Source organism: Poromitra crassiceps, assembly GCF_964638095.1.
Source record: "Poromitra crassiceps genome assembly, chromosome: 30".
Lineage (NCBI taxonomy): Eukaryota > Metazoa > Chordata > Actinopteri > Beryciformes > Melamphaidae > Poromitra > Poromitra crassiceps.
In genome coordinates this window covers 13,537,962-13,555,999 of record NC_139652.1, presented here as the reverse complement: position 1 = coordinate 13,555,999, position 18,038 = coordinate 13,537,962, and the positions used below count along the sequence as shown (strand labels likewise).

Below are 18,038 nucleotides of genomic sequence, written 5' to 3'. Positions count from 1 at the left end.
ATTTATGATCTCAGGGGAGATCTCCATTTCGAAAAAGATGCAGAAGTGATCAGACAGTGCAACATCAACGATCGACACAGAGGAGGACTTGAAGCCCTTAGTAATGACCAAATCCAAGGTGTGACCCTTGCTGTGAGTGGGCCCAGAAACAAGTTGGCACAAATCAAAGGTGTCAAGTAAACAGTTCAGATCGTGGGCAAAATTGTTATTGGGGTTATCAATATGGACATTGAAGTCCCCGGCAATAGCTATACAGTCATAATCAATGAAGATGAGCGAGAGCAGATCAGCAAATTCAGAGAGAAAGCTAGCAGAGTATTTAGGGGGCCTATAGATATTCAACAGCAAGATGGTAGTAGAACATTTCAAATTAGCAGCAAGGTATTCAAATGAGGGGAAGTCTCCAAATGTCACCTGCTTACATTGAAACAAATCAGAGAAAATGATTGCGACACCCCCTCCCCTCTTTCCAGCCCTGGGAGTGTCAACAAAGCTGTAGCCCACGGGAGCAGTCTCAGTCAAAACAGCCATACGACTATTCGAATCCAGCCAGGTTTCAGTGAGGAACATTAGGTCCAGTTTGTGGTTGATGATTAGGTCATTGATCAGAAGAGATTTATTGGATAGGGATCTAACAATGAGAAGAGCAGCTTTGATACTGCTTACGCCAGGATCGTGAGATGACTCACTAATGAGGGGGATGGAAATTAGATTACTATTTGTAGTTGGAGGGGGGGGGCTAGGAATTTCAGAGGATGGTGTGGAGGTGATACGTCCTCCTCTCCGCCAGGGGGAGCTGGTGAGAGGATTTGCATCGGAGGAGTGTGTGGGCTGTTGACCAGTGTCCAACAGCCCACACTTTTTTTTTAGCTCATTGTGTGTGTGTGGTGAAGCCTATCATAATATAAGCAGCTGAAGTGTGAAAATCTCATAACTGCAAGTCTGCATTTTCTCAGTTTCTATTTATTCAGGGGGACTTTCCAGAGAGCAATGCTCTCTTTTTTCAGGAGTACCCTGTTCACATTCACACACACACATTCATAGCTGGAAGCTGACCAACCACAGTCTGATCTGCTGGCCACTGATCAGCTCCACTGGAGCGGTTGGGGTCAAGGGCCTTGCTCAAGGGCACCTCAGTGGTGGTAATGAAGGAGGGGCAAGTGCAGATTTATCTGGCCGGTCTGGGGGGTTGAACAGACGACCTTCCGGTCACAAGCTCGCTTCTCTAACCTTTAGGCCACCACTGCCCTTCATTCTTAAAGGGACAGCTCACCCTAAAATCCAAAATACATATTTTTACTCTCACCTGTAATGCTATTTATCCATCTATATCGTTGTTTAGGGTTTAGGGTTTTTAGGGTGAGCTGTTCCTTTAAGTTCGAAAATAACACCATTCACCCTATCTTAATTCCTTTACATGGAGAAGCTGACATTTCAGAAGCATAAGGCGCTCATGCTTGACGGGAACCTGAGGGGTCTGTACTCACAGGGACGATGATCAAGCCGGTCTCTGTGATGACCTTCTGCCGCATCTCCAGGAAGACGGGGTCCGGGTGGTAGTCGAAGGGCTTGAGCTCCTTCAGCAGGTTGTCCAGTTGGATGTAGGCTGTGAACAGCTGGCTCTCGTAGGAGCGGTTCACCATCGGCGACAGGAACTGGATGACCGTGTCGTTCTTGGTGTGGGCCTCCTGTGGGTACTGGGAGGAGGAAGAAGAATACCACAACAACTGGACATAAACAACAAGAAACAGATCTACCACAGAGTATAAAAACATACAAAAAGAAAACAAGACATATCAACAAAGAATAATAAAACCACACGACATGACAGTGTATTCAGCGTTCATAATATAGAGCAGGATGAGAGATAGATAGATTTATTTGCCCCGTAGGAAATGTGTTTTCAGTCGGTACATGTTACACGAGGACAGTACATATAACACAAACATATAACACAAACGTAGGGTAAGGTGAAGTGAGGTAAGGTAAGGTAAGGTAAGGTGAGGTAAGGTAAGGTAAGGTTAGGTAAGGTGAGGTAAGGTAAGGTAAGGTAAGGTAAGGTGAGGTAAGGTAAGGTGACGTTAGGTAAGGTGAGGTAAGGTAAGGTGAGGTAAGGTAATGTAAGGTAAGGTAAGGTAAGGTAATGTGAGGTAAGGTAAGGTAAGGTGAGGTAAGGTAAGGTAAGGTGAGGTAAGGTAAGGTGAGGTAAGGTGAGGTAAGGTAAGGTAATGTGAGGTAAGGTAAGGTAAGGTAAGGTAATGTGAGGTAAGGTGCGGTGAGGTAAGGTAAGGTGAGGTAAGGTAATGTAAGGTAAGGTAATGTAAGGTAATGTAAGGTAATGTGAGGTAAGGTAAGGTAAGGTGAGGTAAGGTAAGGTGAGGTAAGGTAAGGTGAGGTAAGGTAAGGTAAGGTGAGGTAAGGTAAGGTGAGGTAAGGTAAGGTAAGGTAATGTAAGGTGAGGTAAGGTAAGGTAAGGTGAGGTAAGGTAAGGTAAGGTAATCAGAATCAGAATCAGAGGTAAGGTAAGGTAGGTAAGGTAAGGTGAGGTAAGGTGAGGTAAGGTAAGGTGAGGTAAGGTAAGGTGAGGTGAGGTAAGGTAAGGTGAGGTAAGGTAAGGTAAGGTAAGGTAAGGTTAGGTAAGGTAAGGTAAGGTAAGGTCTCCGTCTATATAAGGTCAGTGGGGCATTTTGTTCAGGGCGGCCATTGCTGGGGGACAACACTTTTACCAAATCAAAATGAATAGAAGGTAAACGGTGGGCTTTCAGAGCTCTTTTGAAAGAGGCAGTTAATGACTGTTTTTATTGTGTGAGAGGAGAGAGAACACAGGAAGTGGGTTGTTTGGTAAGAGGGGGAAGCAGGTCAGACGGTGTAAAACAAGTGTCTGTCTTTTTAATCAGTGTATTAAAAACACCAATCTGCCATTGCAGATGGTAGCCTCTGTTGAATCATCCCACGACTGGCTTTGTTTATTATGTCTTTGATTCACTGCACGAAGGATATTTCTGTCACACTGAATTTGTTTCACAGAGCTTTTGATACAGCGCTGACAACATGTGACAGCTGAACATACTGTATGTCCTACATACATACTATTGAAGCTTCAAAAAGACCTGCTTAATACATCCCGAGTGTTTTGAAAAAGTCAAACTGACCTATATTTTGAGTGGAGCTGCCAATGTCTTTACACACCACCTTCACTATCACAGTTCCAGCAGCTATGACATGGATTTGTACCTAGCTAGCTCTGTGGAGTGCACTCACATTTAGCTTGATCTTAGCATGACACACTGTTGTGTGTAAATAGTGTAGGCAGGTTTGTGTGTGTGTGTGTGTGTGTGTGTGTGTGTGTGTGTGTGTGTGTATTTAGGGTGTATACCTAGCTGTGTGTAGCGCTCCAGTTTAACTTGATTTGAGCATGAAACACTCTTTATTGTGCACTCACAAAACTAAGTGTAAATAATGTACATGGGTGTGTGGGTGTTTAAAATCAAAGCCAAATGCTAGAGGGCTTCGGCAGCAAAAAGTACACGTTGAGATTCTTTGGTGTTGAGCCGCTAAACTGACCTGAAATATAATTAACATGCACTCACCATGGGCCGGCAGCCAGAATGCCTCAGAATATTTGGGTCTAGTTGAGCGGATAGACTCCCAACCAAGAGAAGCTTAGGAGGTTGACCTGCCAAGGCCTTTGAGATAACATTTTGCATCCGCTGCTAGTTTGGGGGAGCTACAAGTCTTTGCAAATCTCTCGTGTCCTCCCTGGGTGGCGTGGACTGGGGACTTGGACGGGAGTTGAGCAAAGTAGAGCAGAGCAGCCTAGTCACATAATCTTCTGCAACCTTAATGCCTGTATGTCTTAAATTTGAGCCCTTAAATGAAATGAGCAAAATGTTTACAGCTTAAGACGGTACACAGGAGAGCAGGCGTCGGCAAGCGGCGTGCAGCTCATTCAGGTTCCCTGGGAGAAACAAGCAGTGTTGATTAAGCTGGGCGAAGGGGGCGGGGACAGGTTTAGGGATTTGTAGTTTAAAAGGGACAGTGCACCTAAACATCTAAAATACATATTTTTCCTCCAACCTGTAGTAGTGCTATTTATCCATCTAGATCAGTGTTTCTCAAACTTTTTCAGACCAAGGACCACTTAAACCAATGAAAAAACTCGGGGACCACCTAACTCCCAAAACAAAACATCCCCAAAAACAATAGGCCTACTACTTCAACTGTAAATTCCAAATTACATGCTAATTAAATGACAAATAGCAGTACAATTAATCTAATTTTTGGCTTTCCACAATTATGAAAACAAGATAAAAATATATATATGTAATTTATTTTAGTTAGTCCATTTACCTTTATTATTTTTTTTACATTTATTTCTCCTGTTCAGTTCAAATATATTCAAAGTTCAAAGAAAGTTTTTTCAAGTTCAATAAATGCACAATGTTGCCAAAGTCAAATAGGCTATCTTTTGCCATCTTCAAGTTGCATTCAGTGATGTTTTTGTGTTCAAATAAGTGTTAAATGGCTCTATATTCTGACAGCAATTACTGAAATAGAGTGTTTGGTCAGTAAGTTGGAACTCCCAACCACCCGCTGTACTCTGTCTCTCTCCTGTAGCCCTACAGGCAGAGTGGACGTATCTCCACAAGCGTAAGTCGTAGAGAGTCAGTGGTGGTGGCGTTGGATTCGGGGTGAAAAAATACATATAGTCCTTTAAAGGCATCGTGATCTGACCTTGAGTTTCCCAGAAAATGTAAACATTTCTCTGATTGGATAGTGGGAGGTAAAAAAAAAAAAAAGGAAAAAAATATAAATCCACTCGCGGATCCACTAGGGGGCGGCGCGGACCACCAGTGGTCCGCGGACCACTGTTTGAGAAACACTGATCTAGATAGTTTGGGTGTGAGTTGCTGAGTTTTGGAGATATCGTTGAGATGACTGCCTTCTCTCCAATACAATGGTACTGGATGGCACTCGGCTTGTAGTGCTCAAAGCGCCAAAAAATACATTTGGAAAAACTTAACGGCAATGTCTGTTTCAGGCATAGACCCAGGTATTCAAGATAATCCACAGACCTTGTTGTGAGCAGTTTCATGTAGGAACTATTTTCTTTCTAGCCAGCTAGCTAGAAAAATGCATGTGTGTGTGTGTGTGTGTGTGTGTGCGTGCGCGCGTTCGTGCGTGCGTGTGTGTGTGTGTGCGTGCGCTCGCGCGTGCATGCGTGTTGGGGTTGGGAGGTGGGACAGGACTGAGTTTGAATGAATCTCCACTGAAGCAGTAGCAGCCGTCTCATGAGATGCAGGGAGATCGATGGACACCGCTAGTGCTGCTATTAGAGGAATAGGTGCAACGGATGGAAAGGAAGAGATCATCAGGGACAAAGAGGAGATCATGGGAAAGAGACTGGAAGGGAAAGAATGAGCCGGAGAAAAGAAAGATGTTTGAGAGAGAAAGAGAGATAGAGAAAGAGAGAGACATGGATGATGATCAGCAGCAGGAATGTAGAAAGAGAAGGAGGTGTGAGCGCACACACCTCAGTGGGAGCTGGTTCTCCAGTCAAGTCGTCTCTCTGGGGTTTGACCTTCATGATGGCAGTCTGGATGAGGTCAAAGCCAGAGCCGGTCACCACAATGGTCCTCCCTCCACTGAAACACACACACACACACACACACACACGCGCACACACGCACGCACACACACACACACAGATGTATGAGCAGAGGCATACATATACACAGACAGGAACAAGCGAGCACATGGCAGACACAGTTGTTGAATTGCACCTGGGGTAATTTTCACTGGAGATGAAAACAAATTAGTTTAGCCTGCAAGCAGCGCAGCCTATTTCAAAGTTGCCTGTTGTTCCAGTCTGTGTCGGCCCAATCATCCCTCACCACAGTGCTTTCAATTGCAGAGAGAAGCAAGGTAGCCCTGTGATGCATCCACTTTAACAGTCCTCAAGCAGTTTGTCACAACATCAAAGAGTCATTCACATCATTCACAGCCCTGCCAGCCAATCAGAAGCAACTGTTCAGCGTGCGCGCACACACACACACACGCGCGCACACACACACACGGGACGACAAATGATAATAATAAAAAACAAAAAGGTTCTTGCCATTAAAGAAGATTAAAGGTTTCCAACCAATAAGAGCTTTCCATCCTCAGACACAATCTGGCATTTCTACGTTCAAAGCATTGTCAGAGCGATGAGAGCAGACTATGAAATGTTTCTTGACAAATCACAGCAGCATTTATTGGAGGTTTATGATAGATGATAGAAAATGGGACAAATACTTAACCTTCTTGGACGGCTCTTGACACGGGCCGTATTCTGGGGGGGAAGTCACTTTGTTTCATGTTTCAATCAAAATGCATGGACAAAACATATCTACCGTAAAATACCAATTTAGCCCGGGCGTTAATTGACAAAATATGTAGCCAGACCCCGCGTCAATATGGGACCTGCGGCAGTTTGGGACCTGCTTTAATTATTTTTGTACAAAAATATTGCTCAGCAAATATTGTAAATAGTATGAAATTGTTTATTTAAACCATTTATTTTAATCAGTTGGCTACAGCCCCCCACACGATTGCTTGTCTATGGGGAGAGCCGCGCCTCCCTCTCAGCGCAGCAGAGCATTGCATGCGTTGCCTCCTCCTCCGCTGGCAGGGGAAACATTATAGCCTATCATACTCACATTTCTCAATCAGAGATGTCGGATTTGTAGGCCTACAAAAATCTTCAGAAAATGTCTACACAATTTTCATAACTGTCAGGTGTTGCTGGAAAGCGAATTTTTAAAAAGTTCATCACTCACGGAGCCTACCCTCTTCAGTAGCGCACATGTGAAAGTGCCGTGAAATACCAATTAGAAGCCGACTTCTATGCCCGCTGGCAGGGAAACATACCATAGGCACATTTCTCAAAATAATTATTACACCAGAGATGTCGGTTTTAGTGTATAAAAATCTTCAGGAAATGCCTACACAATTTTCAGAATCATCAGATGTTGATGGAAAACGAATTTTGATCAGCAAGTTTCGTGCATGTGTTTTTTTTCCTTCCTCGTTTCGTCGTTCGTCTTCTTTATCCGATTTTTCTTCTTCGTTGTGTTTGGGAGATGCATTCAACAGGATGTCGCAAAGGTAAAAAGAAAACATTGAAAAACCTAACCGGGCGTCAAATTGGGACCTGCTTTTATGTACAAAATATGTATCCAGACCCGGCTTAAATATGGGACCCGCGGCAATTTGGAAGTCGGCTTCTAATTGGTATTTTACGGTAATTGTTTTTATCTTTTTTTCTCTCTCTTTTTTCCTGAGGTTAGTTTGGTTTTAAATATTTGTGTCGTCCACTGTGTATGATGGAATGTATGTATGTTGACAACCAAGGCTAATTGTGTCCATGGTGGGAGGTACGGTGGTGCAGTGGTAAGCATTATCGCCTCACAGCTCGAAGGTCGTGGGTTCGATTCCCACCTGGGGACGAGGTGAACGCTGAAGGAATGCGTGCCCGTCCGCATGTCCTCGAGTACCCACTGCCCGGGTGGGGTCGTCAAAAGGGCCTTTCTGTGTGGAGTTTGCATGTTCTCCCCGTGCCTCCCGGGGGTTTCCTTCATATAGGAACCCCCTTCACAAAAACATGCAATATCCTGGTTGCTAGTGTGGTTCCTCCTCTGGTCGTTAAGGGCGCCTGTTCAGAGGGAGGGGAACTGGTTGGAATAGCGTGAACCTCCCACGTAACGTGTATGTTTTGTGATGTATATTATGTTTAAGGGGGGAAAAAATCTTGCGGGGGGGGTGTGGGGACACAGCAGTAAATACGCAATGGGAACATGTTGTTCAATTAAACTGACCAGTCGAAGCTGCTTTTGGGGCTGTGGTCCAGCAGAACAGGGTTTTCCAAGAACTGAAATGCACTGGGGATGGTCTTTGTGGTCGTCTTTCCATACTTGACTGTGACGGCGAGGGGACGGTAGGACACCTTCTCTGCCTCTCCCATCCTGCAGGTGATCTCTGCTCCAAACGTCTCCCTGTCAACACAAGGACACAACTCAGCGCTGGCGTTAACGGTCGCACAATGTCACCGTGCAGCGGCAACCAACATGGCAGCAGCCTGACAGCTTGTTAAATCCTGGCTTTGCTGCTTCTATAGCTCGTTATTTTACTGTTACCTCAGCCTAAAATGTCACCGAGGAGTCAGTGGTTTCCACAGAGTCCCCGCTGCAAGAGAAAATGGGCAGGGGGAGAAAATCCTGCTTCTGACACTAACGTTAAGGTCAATTCCATTTTCAATTCAGGAATGATGGGGGGGAAAATCAATTTGTGGGCTTCAAAGTCAGCGTACAGTAGAATTTGCATAGAGTACAATGTCTGAATAACAAGCAGCACTTATCAACTGAAGAGAGTGAATTTAAACAGAATTGGTCTGTGGCATGAATGACAATTATTGGGTCAAGAAATCCTTACACAGTGCAGTTCACTCCTCCGACGGTGACCTGGACATCATCCTTAGTGCCGGTGTCCAGGTTGGTGCCAGAGATGGTGATGAGGGTGCCCCCAACTCTGGGACCCCTCGCAGGCTGCACCGCCTGGGGAATGGGTTCCTGGTAGGGGAGCATAAATAAACGCCACGTCATCTTTCCCCTGCTAGGGTTTTAAAGCACGCACACACACACTCCAGCCCACAAGGCAAACAGCGCACAACACATCTGCCTCAATTTGCTGAGCAAACAGTTAGGCAGAGCACTCCCCCGTGGGGAAGCTTTAGCGGAGCCAGAGATATGAAAAGCCAGTTAAATAGCTACGCTGTGGCCTGTTCAAGTATTGGAAAGGTGGGGGCCTACTGCACAGCATCTGCTTAAAGAGAAACGCAATATTCCGGCTTATCGTACAGTGCATTACCATTGTAATATGACGGCATCTATGCGCTTAATTTACCAATACATTAGGCTATTGTATTTGTCAATTCAACTTAAATGACACGCCCTTGGTATGCTGCGATAAGGGGCTTCTCTGCAGCTAGGAAAAGGAAATGGAAAATATAATAGAGACCATAAAACAAACAAATCTGCTGAAAGCTTTTGGACGTGTTCATTCTCGGGTTCAAGAGTTCTACGCCTCGATACTGGAAGTGCAGTTTGAGAGAGAGAGAGAGAGAGAGAGAGAGAGAGAGAGAGAGATGCCCAAAAAATAATCTTAAACAAAAACAACAACAAAAGAGAGAGAGAGAGAGAGAGAGAGAGAGAGAGAGAGAGAGAGACAAGTGTTTACCCTGTAGGTGAAGACGATAGAGGAGGTTCCTCTCTTCCCCCCCTCGACCTCCACCGTCACCGGGCCCCAGTGGGCGCTGTGCGGGTCCAAGGGGCTGATCTCACACACCACACTGGACAGGAGGAGGAGGAAAAAAAGGGAACAGAGAAGACATATTATATCTGTATTCCCAGTGAACACTCGATTACACCTGATTTATGAAAATGCATATTCTATTCCTATGACTTGGGGCAATCTGATCACTATTTATGAACCTAAACAACTCTTGCAAACCAAAACTCTAATCTGTATGACTACTTGTACTTCCTCACAGCCAAGAGCTAATCCATTGGTAATGAATGGGAGATGGGCTCATGTGTTTCTCCAAATTTACACATTCAAATTCGCCATTTCTGTACATCAGATAAGAGATCAGATATGAGATGGGGTGGGTCAAAGTGGGGAATATTACTGCATTATAGTAACAGCCAGTGTCCACTTTATTAGTTACACCGCCCATTTATGGAAACAGCTCTGTGCTCCCGACAGCGATCTTCAGATCTTCTTCAGATCTTCTTCTTTTAGAGTGGTATTACCTCTACACTACCCAGACGCCTGTGAATATTTTGGTGGTAGGAGAGTGGTATTACCTCTACACTACCCAGACGCCTGTGAATATTTTGGTGGTAGGAGAGTGGTATTACCTCTACACTACCCAGACGCCTGTGAATATTTTGGTGGTAGGAGAGTGGTATTACCTCTATACTACCCAGACGCCTGTGAATATTTTGGTGGTAGGAGAGTGGTATTACCTCTACACTACCCAGACGCCTGTGAATATTTTGGTGGTAGGAGAGTGGTATTACCTCTACACTACCCAGACGCCTGTGAATATTTTGGTGGTAGGAGAGTGGTATTACCTCTACACTACCCAGACGCCTGTGAATATTTTGGTGGTAGGAGAGTGGTATTACCTCTACACTACCCAGACGCTTGTGAATATTTTGGTGGTAGGAGAGTGGTATTACCTCTACACTATCCAGACACCCGTGAATATTTTGGTGGTAGGAGAGTGGTATTACCTCTACACTACCCAGACACCTGTGAATATTTTGGTGGTAGGAGAGTGGTATTACCTCTGCACTACCCAGACACCTGTAAATATTTTGGTGGTAGGAGAGTGGTATTACCTCTACACTACCCAGATGCTCGTGAATATTTTGGTGGTAGGAGAGTGGTATTACCTCTACACTACCCAGACACCCGTGAATATTTTGGTGGTAGGAGAGTGGTATTACCTCTATACTACCCAGACACCCGTGAATATTTTGGTGGTAGGAGAGTGGTATTACCTCTACACTACCCAGACACCTGTGAATATTTTGGTGGTAGGAGAGTGGTATTACCTCTGCACTACCCAATCACCTGTAAATATTTTGGTGGTAGGAGAGTGGTATTACCTCTACACTACCCAGATGCTCGTGAATATTTTGGTGGTAGGAGAGTGGTATTACCTCTACACTACCCAGACACCCGTGAATATTTTGGTGGTAGGAGAGTGGTATTACCTCTACACTACCCAGACGCCTGTGAATATTTTGGTGGTAGGAGAGTGGTATTACCTCTACACTACCCAGATGCTCGTGAATATTTTGGTGGTAGGAGAGTGGTATTACCTCTACACTACCCAGACACCCGTGAATATTTTGGTGGTAGGAGAGTGGTATTACCTCTACACTACCCAGATGCTTGTGAATATTTTGGTGGTAGGAGAGTGGTATTACCTCTACACTACCGAGACACCCGTGAATATTTTGGTGGTAGGAGAGTGGTATTACCTCTACACTACCCAGACACCCGTGAATATTTTGGTGGTAGGAGAGTGGTATTACCTCTACACTACCCAGACACCCGTGAATATTTTGGTGGTAGGAGAGTGGTATTACCTCTACACTACCCAGACGCTCGTGAATATTTTGGTGATAGGAGAGTGGTATTACCTCTACACTACCCAGACACCTGTGAATATTTTGGTGGTAGGAGAGTGGTATTACCTCTACACTACCCAGACACCTGTGAATATTTTGGTGATAGGAGAGTGGTATTACCTCTACACTACCCAGACACCTGTGAATATTTTGGTGATATGAGAGTGGTATTACCTCTACATTACCCAGACGCCTGTGAATATTTTGGTGGTAGGAGAGTGGTATTACCTCTACACTACCCAGACACCTGTGAATATTTTGGTGGTAGGAGAGTGGTATTACCTCTACATTACCCAGACACCTGTGAATATTTTGGTGATAGGAGAGTGGTATTACCTCTACACTACCCAGACACCTGTGAATATTTTGGTGATAGGAGAGTGGTATTACCTCTACATTACCCAGACGCCTGTGAATATTTTGGTGGTAGGAGAGTGGTATTACCTCTACACTACCCAGACGCCTGTGAATATTTTGGTGGTAGGAGAGTGGTATTACCTCTACACTACCGAGACGCCTGTGAATATTTTGGTGGTAGGAGAGTGGTATTACCTCTACACTACCGAGACGCCTGTGAATATTTTGGTGGTAGGAGAGTGGTATTACCTCTACACTACCCAGACACCTGTGAATATTTTGGTGGTAGGAGAGTGGTATTACCTCTACATTACCCAGACACCTGTGAATATTTTGGTGATAGGAGAGTGGTATTACCTCTACACTACCCAGACACCTGTGAATATTTTGGTGATAGGAGAGTGGTATTACCTCTACATTACCCAGACGCCTGTGAATATTTTGGTGGTAGGAGAGTGGTATTACCTCTACACTACCCAGACGCCTGTGAATATTTTGGTGGTAGGAGAGTGGTATTACCTCTACATTACCCAGACGCCTGTGAATATTTTGGTGGTAGGAGAGTGGTATTACCTCTACATTACCCAGACGCCTGTGAATATTTTGGTGGTAGGAGAGTGGTATTACCTCTACATTACCCAGACACCTGTGAATATTTTGGTGATAGGAGAGTGGTATTACCTCTACACTACCCAGACACCTGTGAATATTTTGGTGATAGGAGAGTGGTATTACCTCTACATTACCCAGACGCCTGTGAATATTTTGGTGGTAGGAGAGTGGTATTACCTCTACACTACCCAGACGCCTGTGAATATTTTGGTGGTAGGAGAGTGGTATTACCTCTACACTACCGAGACGCCTGTGAATATTTTGGTGGTAGGAGAGTGGTATTACCTCTACATTACCCAGACGCCTGTGAATATTTTGGTGGTAGGAGAGTGGTATTACCTCTACACTACCCAGACGCCTGTGAATATTTTGGTGGTAGGAGAGTGGTATTACCTCTACATTACCCAGACGCCTGTGAATATTTTGGTGGTAGGAGCGTGGTATTACCTCTACACTACCCAGACGCCTGTGAATATTTTCTTGACACACAGCGGCTCATTTTGTACCAACTGAGCATTGTTTGAACACCACTGTGACTTTAGTTTGAGTGACTTAAAGCCAGAGAAAAACCTGCGGCATCCCCGTGATGCTACTGTATCAAGTCAGCGTAGGCCGAGATCCCTGGGGAACATCTCCAGCGCCTTGGTGAATTCATGCCTCGAACCATTCAAGCTGTTCTGGAGGCAAAGGGAGTCCTACAGACAGTAGCCCTGATAAAGTGGCCACAGACTGTATTTCAATTAGCTTTCCCCTTTAAGAGAGTGCTTCTGTTTCTGAATCAACCACTCTGTCTGGAGACGCTTTCCCCCAGACTTCAGATCCATAGAATGGGCATAATGAGCTAATTAAAATATCCACCCGGGCTACCTCAAGGAAAGACAAAGCTATCATCATGCTGATAATGTATGCGAAAGGTAACTTGTGACGAAACCTGTCCATACAGTGTGTGAAAAACGACCAACGTGTGTGTGTGTGTGTGTGTGTGTGTGTGTGTGTGTGTGTGTGTGTGTGTGTGTGTGGATGAATACGTCTGGTTGCATAATTACCTAGTGGAGACAGAGTACTTGTTCCCCTGATGGAGACACGGCCTACCCACCACGCTGATGCTCTTAATGTCTTCCTGACGGATGCCTAGGTTGGAGCCGCGGATGGTGATGGAGATGCCTCCCTGCATGGGGCCATAACGAGGGATGATCTGGATGGGGAGACGGGGTGTGGAGGTGGATTTAGCAATGGGGAAGGAAGGGATTTAAAATGGATTTGAGATTAAACAGATTAGCTGTGCAATAAGAACATACAAGAAATGTACACGGTGTGTTTAAGTGTGCTGTAGAACAGAAGCTAAAATGTTTGGTATTCAAGGACCAGGTTGAAAATTACGGCTATATTGTGTGTGTGTGTGTGTGTGTGTGTGTGTGTGTGTGTGTGTGTGTGTGTGTGTGTGTGTGTGTGTGTGTGTGTGTGTGTGTGTGTGTGTGTGTGTGTGTGTGTGTGTGTGTGTGTGTGTGTGTGTGCGTGCGTTTGTGCGTGCGTGCGTGCGTGCGTGCGTGTGTGTGTGTATGGTCAACTATCTGACATTGGCATCAACACAATTACTGATGATTGTTGTCAATGACAAAGAGGCACCAACAATCAACTGAGCAAAGAAAGAATCGATCCATTCTAGACACACTCAAAATGAGCACATCGCAGCATCAAGGAGAGGCAGACTTTGAACTCCTGCGTGGACAGAAAAATGAAACCCGGCCAATAATCCTTTCCAATCAATCATCCAATCACCAAAGTCAATTTTACTTTGACAGCTAATTACACGTCGTCAACACAGGGTGTACCGTTTCCAGTTCAAAGGACAACTGCCAGACATGACCACATGATAAGGACTCACATCAGTGATCTGGGGGTCTGGGCACGGCGTGCTTTGGGGGTTCGGGTCAGAAGTGCACAGCTTCTCATAGACACACGCCTTGCTCTTGGCGCACCACACACAGCGATACCTGGTGTCTGCGTTCTTACAGAGACTACAGTCCTCCCTTCCCACAGAGCAGGTGTAGAGGGTCACTGTAAGGGAAGAGGGGAGGGATGCATTCAGGATGGAGGAATAGTCACAGTGTATTCTATTGATTTCCTGTGTGTGTTGTGTGTGTTGTGTTGTGTATGTTGTGTTGTGTTGTGTGCATGCACATGTGCATGTGTGTGTGTGTGTGCGCGCAGGTGTGTGCGTGTGCATATTCTGAACGAATGATGAGATGTCTACGACTTCGTTCATTTCTGATCAAGTCATTTAGACCATTGGGAAACCGTAAAACAGACCTCTGTGACTACTTGTTATGAATGCAGTTGAATACTCCAGAGTCTGTCAAATTTTAATTGGAGGATTTAAAATCAAGTAGTTATTCCCAATCAATTTAATTTTCTGTTTAATTTTGTTTAATTATGCTGAAGATCAAAGGCAGCTTCCTTAAATACAACCAGGGCCCCACACTGGGACCGGGGGTGAACACACAGGGAATTCTAAGTAAGGACTGCCTATTAAAATGTGAGACGTACCGTTGAGCGTGCTGTCCATCTTTCTGCCCGACTCCTTGTCCTTCACGTAGAAGAGAACATTGGTCTCCGGTGACTTATCGTAGGAAAACTAAGAAAGTGGAAGAAAATGAATTATTAATACAGAATCCAGTGATTAATGACGCTTAAAGGGGGACTAACCCCCTAGATATGTATTAGAACAGTGATTTGAAAATACCTATGGAAAAAACCAAGAAATGACATATGCTCTTGTCTACACTGGACTCTTTGGCTGTGTTGAAGTCCAGATTTTTTTTCGGAAATCGACGCCATTACAGTTTGCCCACTGCCTCAAAAATAATTTATTTGAGACGGGCCATATCTGTATAAATATCAACAACTAGCCAACGCTGGTGGCCTGTTTGGAAAGAGCTTTGCTCAAAATGGTTGAAAGTTATATCAATTTGGTAATTCAGTGGCGAACTAGAAATTTAATTATTTTTCTGCATGTAACTCTATGGCAGTGTGTTAAACTACGTTACGAGAGCAAAGTGGCATGGGCTCGTTACAGCAGCACACCGCACAATACGACAAACCCCCCGTTCTGGGGTAACACAATGCGAGATTTCTCTACGTCATTCCCTCGTCCAAGTTGCCATATAGTCCCTTTTTCATTTTAGTTTGGGGGCTTTTCGTGATTCTTGTTAAAAGTTGTGCAAACGTTTTCCTCTCAGCGCAGTGCAGGCTGCCTGCGCCTCCTCCCTCCTGCCAGACCCCGGCTGGCGAAACAGCCTGCTGCATGCATGGGGCGCTTGTAACCTCACGGAGCAACAAACAAACAGACAGAAATAGCTGGTGTGCGATTTAGAGAATACAGTCTGAGATTGGGTACAGGATTGAGGGAATCCCGCATCTGTTTGCGAAGGTGCGACTGGACAGGACGCTTTTCACAGACAGGCACAGTAGTCGGAGCGGGGCGAGTGTCTCTCAGGGCTACTCAGGGCACAGCTGCAGATCTTTCCTCCTCCTCCTCCGCGCATTCAGTCTGTCCAAAATCATTACCGATATAATCTCAGTAGGAGGGATGCAGGGGAATATGATAGTAGCCGATGTGTTTAGAGAAGCTTTGTCACGTTGTCACGTCGTAGTATAGCGTTATATTTTACATGTGCGCTAAACTGCGACCATATTTGTTTGCGGTAATATCAGACTGCTCTCTGCTCTCAGAGCACAGAGAGCCCAGCTGCTGCTGGCCTGCTGCGCGCGCCCGCGGAGCTTGGGGCTCGTCCATGTTACAGTACGACTCTCTCTCGTCTGCCTGGGCTGGAGACAGTGCTTGCAACTCGGACTGATAATATAAACATCATCATTCGAGCTTATCCAGGTAAGATATTAATAAAGTAGTGACACATTCAGCGGGAAACTAACTATAATTAAGACATGTGCCAACTTTGACGACGTTTGGTTCAGTATTTTAAGAGCAAACTTCAATAGTAATAGGCTTGGAGTTCTGAGGAGCCAAAAGGGTACAGGGGGAGTAGTGGAGTAACTATCTTGAAATCCCATAGTCTTTGGGAACACTGTGACGTCAGTGTGTTCCTAATCTCCCATTCATTTGAGAAAAAAAAAAAAAGCAGTGTTGGACCCTTAGAGGGCGCTTATGCCAGTTATGCTGCTGAAAAATGATACAAATGGTAAAATGGCAACAGTTTGGTGTCAAATGTGGAAATTCTGACCAGAATTCTTCACACATCACCCCCAAAGTCATATATATTGGTTAAAAACTGAAAAAAAGTGTTTTGGAGGTTAGTTCTCCTTTAAGCTCGTCTCAGAAAACAGTGTGGGCTGTCGCTCCACCGTGCCAAAGGAAGAAAGGGGAAAAAAAAATCTTAACCATTTTGGCAGACTTTCAGCTGAAGAAATCAATGTTAGAAAATAACATAGCCGGGGGCTAGGCACTGTTTGAGTTTCACAATCACTGAATTCACAATTTAAAGATGCAGTCTAAAACAACCTCACTGAGGAGGAGAGTCTGTCCATTAGAGGGAGCTAGAGAATATTGGAGGGGCTGTAAAAACCAGGTGAAGGGTGACTTGATTTAAGCCTGGAACATAATGACAATTATTTGCCGTTTCATGAGTTTTGGGGAATTGAAACAATTGCAATTACAATTATGATATGAGGTAACAAAACTGGTCTCCATCTTGAAACTAGGTTGAGACCACCATTAAGTGCTATAAATCAGCACTTCTGTGTGGACAGAGATGCAGTCAAGCACATGCATTACTAAAGAACTGGATGTCAAGCAACTAGCAATCAGCCATACTGACATTGAAGCCCTCGAAGCTGTAGAATGGACCCTGCTCAGAACGAAGGTCCTCCTCCGTGTTTCTCATCAATTCGGTACCAATGGTGAAAGCGTGGCCCTATAGACAACCGGACAAATGAGAGAGGAAAGACGATGTTTTCAGTAGGAGAAATTGTGTGCAACCTGGCTCACCATGACCCTGCTGACAGACCCAAACGCCAACTGTTTAAACAAGATGAGTAATCTGCAATATCCACAAATGCTGTAAATCCAGCTGCCTGGGTCTTCATACCTGGTACAGGTCCAGGTTGATGCCCTCGAAACTGATGGTGGTCTTGAAGCCCACGGGGATAAGGTCAGGGTCTGTATTCTCGAACCGAGGACACGACGCTCCCTATAGGCAGGCACAGAAACAAATCAGATACTCCCACCTTCCGTCATTAACGTTTTAAATATGGCACACCACTTAAGGGACACCGTCATCCACCGTGACAGATAAGTGTATCGCTGGAACATCTGCTGCCTTTTAAATTGACATCCTGCACCCTAGAACATTTGTCACGCAAGGTGGTGGCAGCTGATACTGGCATTTGAGTTGAATTCAGAGGGGGGGGGGGGTTTTGGAGGGGGGGGGGGGTGATATTTGGATGACTTAATTGCCATGTCAAGTGGGGTAATTAGGAGTGTGTAAACTTTTGGCAGTGTTTGTCACACTATCAGAGACAGTTGCACTAATGATGCAACATGCCGGGGGTTGGGTCGGGCCGTGTCCTTGTCACTGAGGCCACACTGATCCGTCGGAAAACACAATTATTGATGGATAGATTTCTGTCTGTCGGTTTGTTTTGCAATGTCAACATGATGGGCGAGGCAGAAGTACAGGATATAACAGATTGTAAAGTATAAATTAAACAAGAAACTGACTAGGAAAACTACAGTCATTCCAGCATTATACCAGGCTTTCTTATTGTGTTCGTTATGCTTCTAACCAAAGCACCATCGCAAATGAGACC

At 45.0% G+C, this 18,038-nt stretch overlaps 1 protein-coding gene across 1 annotated transcript in view; it reads right to left on the bottom strand.

The window, feature by feature from the left end:
* LOC310800410 (plexin-B2-like) overlaps window positions 1–18,038 on the bottom strand; it is a gene marked incomplete at both ends in the record, with an annotated part of 129,304 nt that overhangs the window by 99,025 nt on the left and 12,241 nt on the right. Inside the window, 10 exons of the mRNA XM_083663009.1 lie at window positions 1,488–1,697; window positions 5,534–5,645; window positions 7,860–8,036; window positions 8,473–8,609; window positions 9,277–9,388; window positions 13,259–13,407; window positions 14,098–14,270; window positions 14,760–14,847; window positions 17,048–17,143; window positions 17,318–17,419. Of these exons, the coding sequence (XP_083519135.1) occupies window positions 1,488–1,697; window positions 5,534–5,645; window positions 7,860–8,036; window positions 8,473–8,609; window positions 9,277–9,388; window positions 13,259–13,407; window positions 14,098–14,270; window positions 14,760–14,847; window positions 17,048–17,143; window positions 17,318–17,419 (1,356 nt within the window). The remainder of the gene's footprint in view (window positions 1–1,487; window positions 1,698–5,533; window positions 5,646–7,859; window positions 8,037–8,472; window positions 8,610–9,276; window positions 9,389–13,258; window positions 13,408–14,097; window positions 14,271–14,759; window positions 14,848–17,047; window positions 17,144–17,317; window positions 17,420–18,038) is intronic.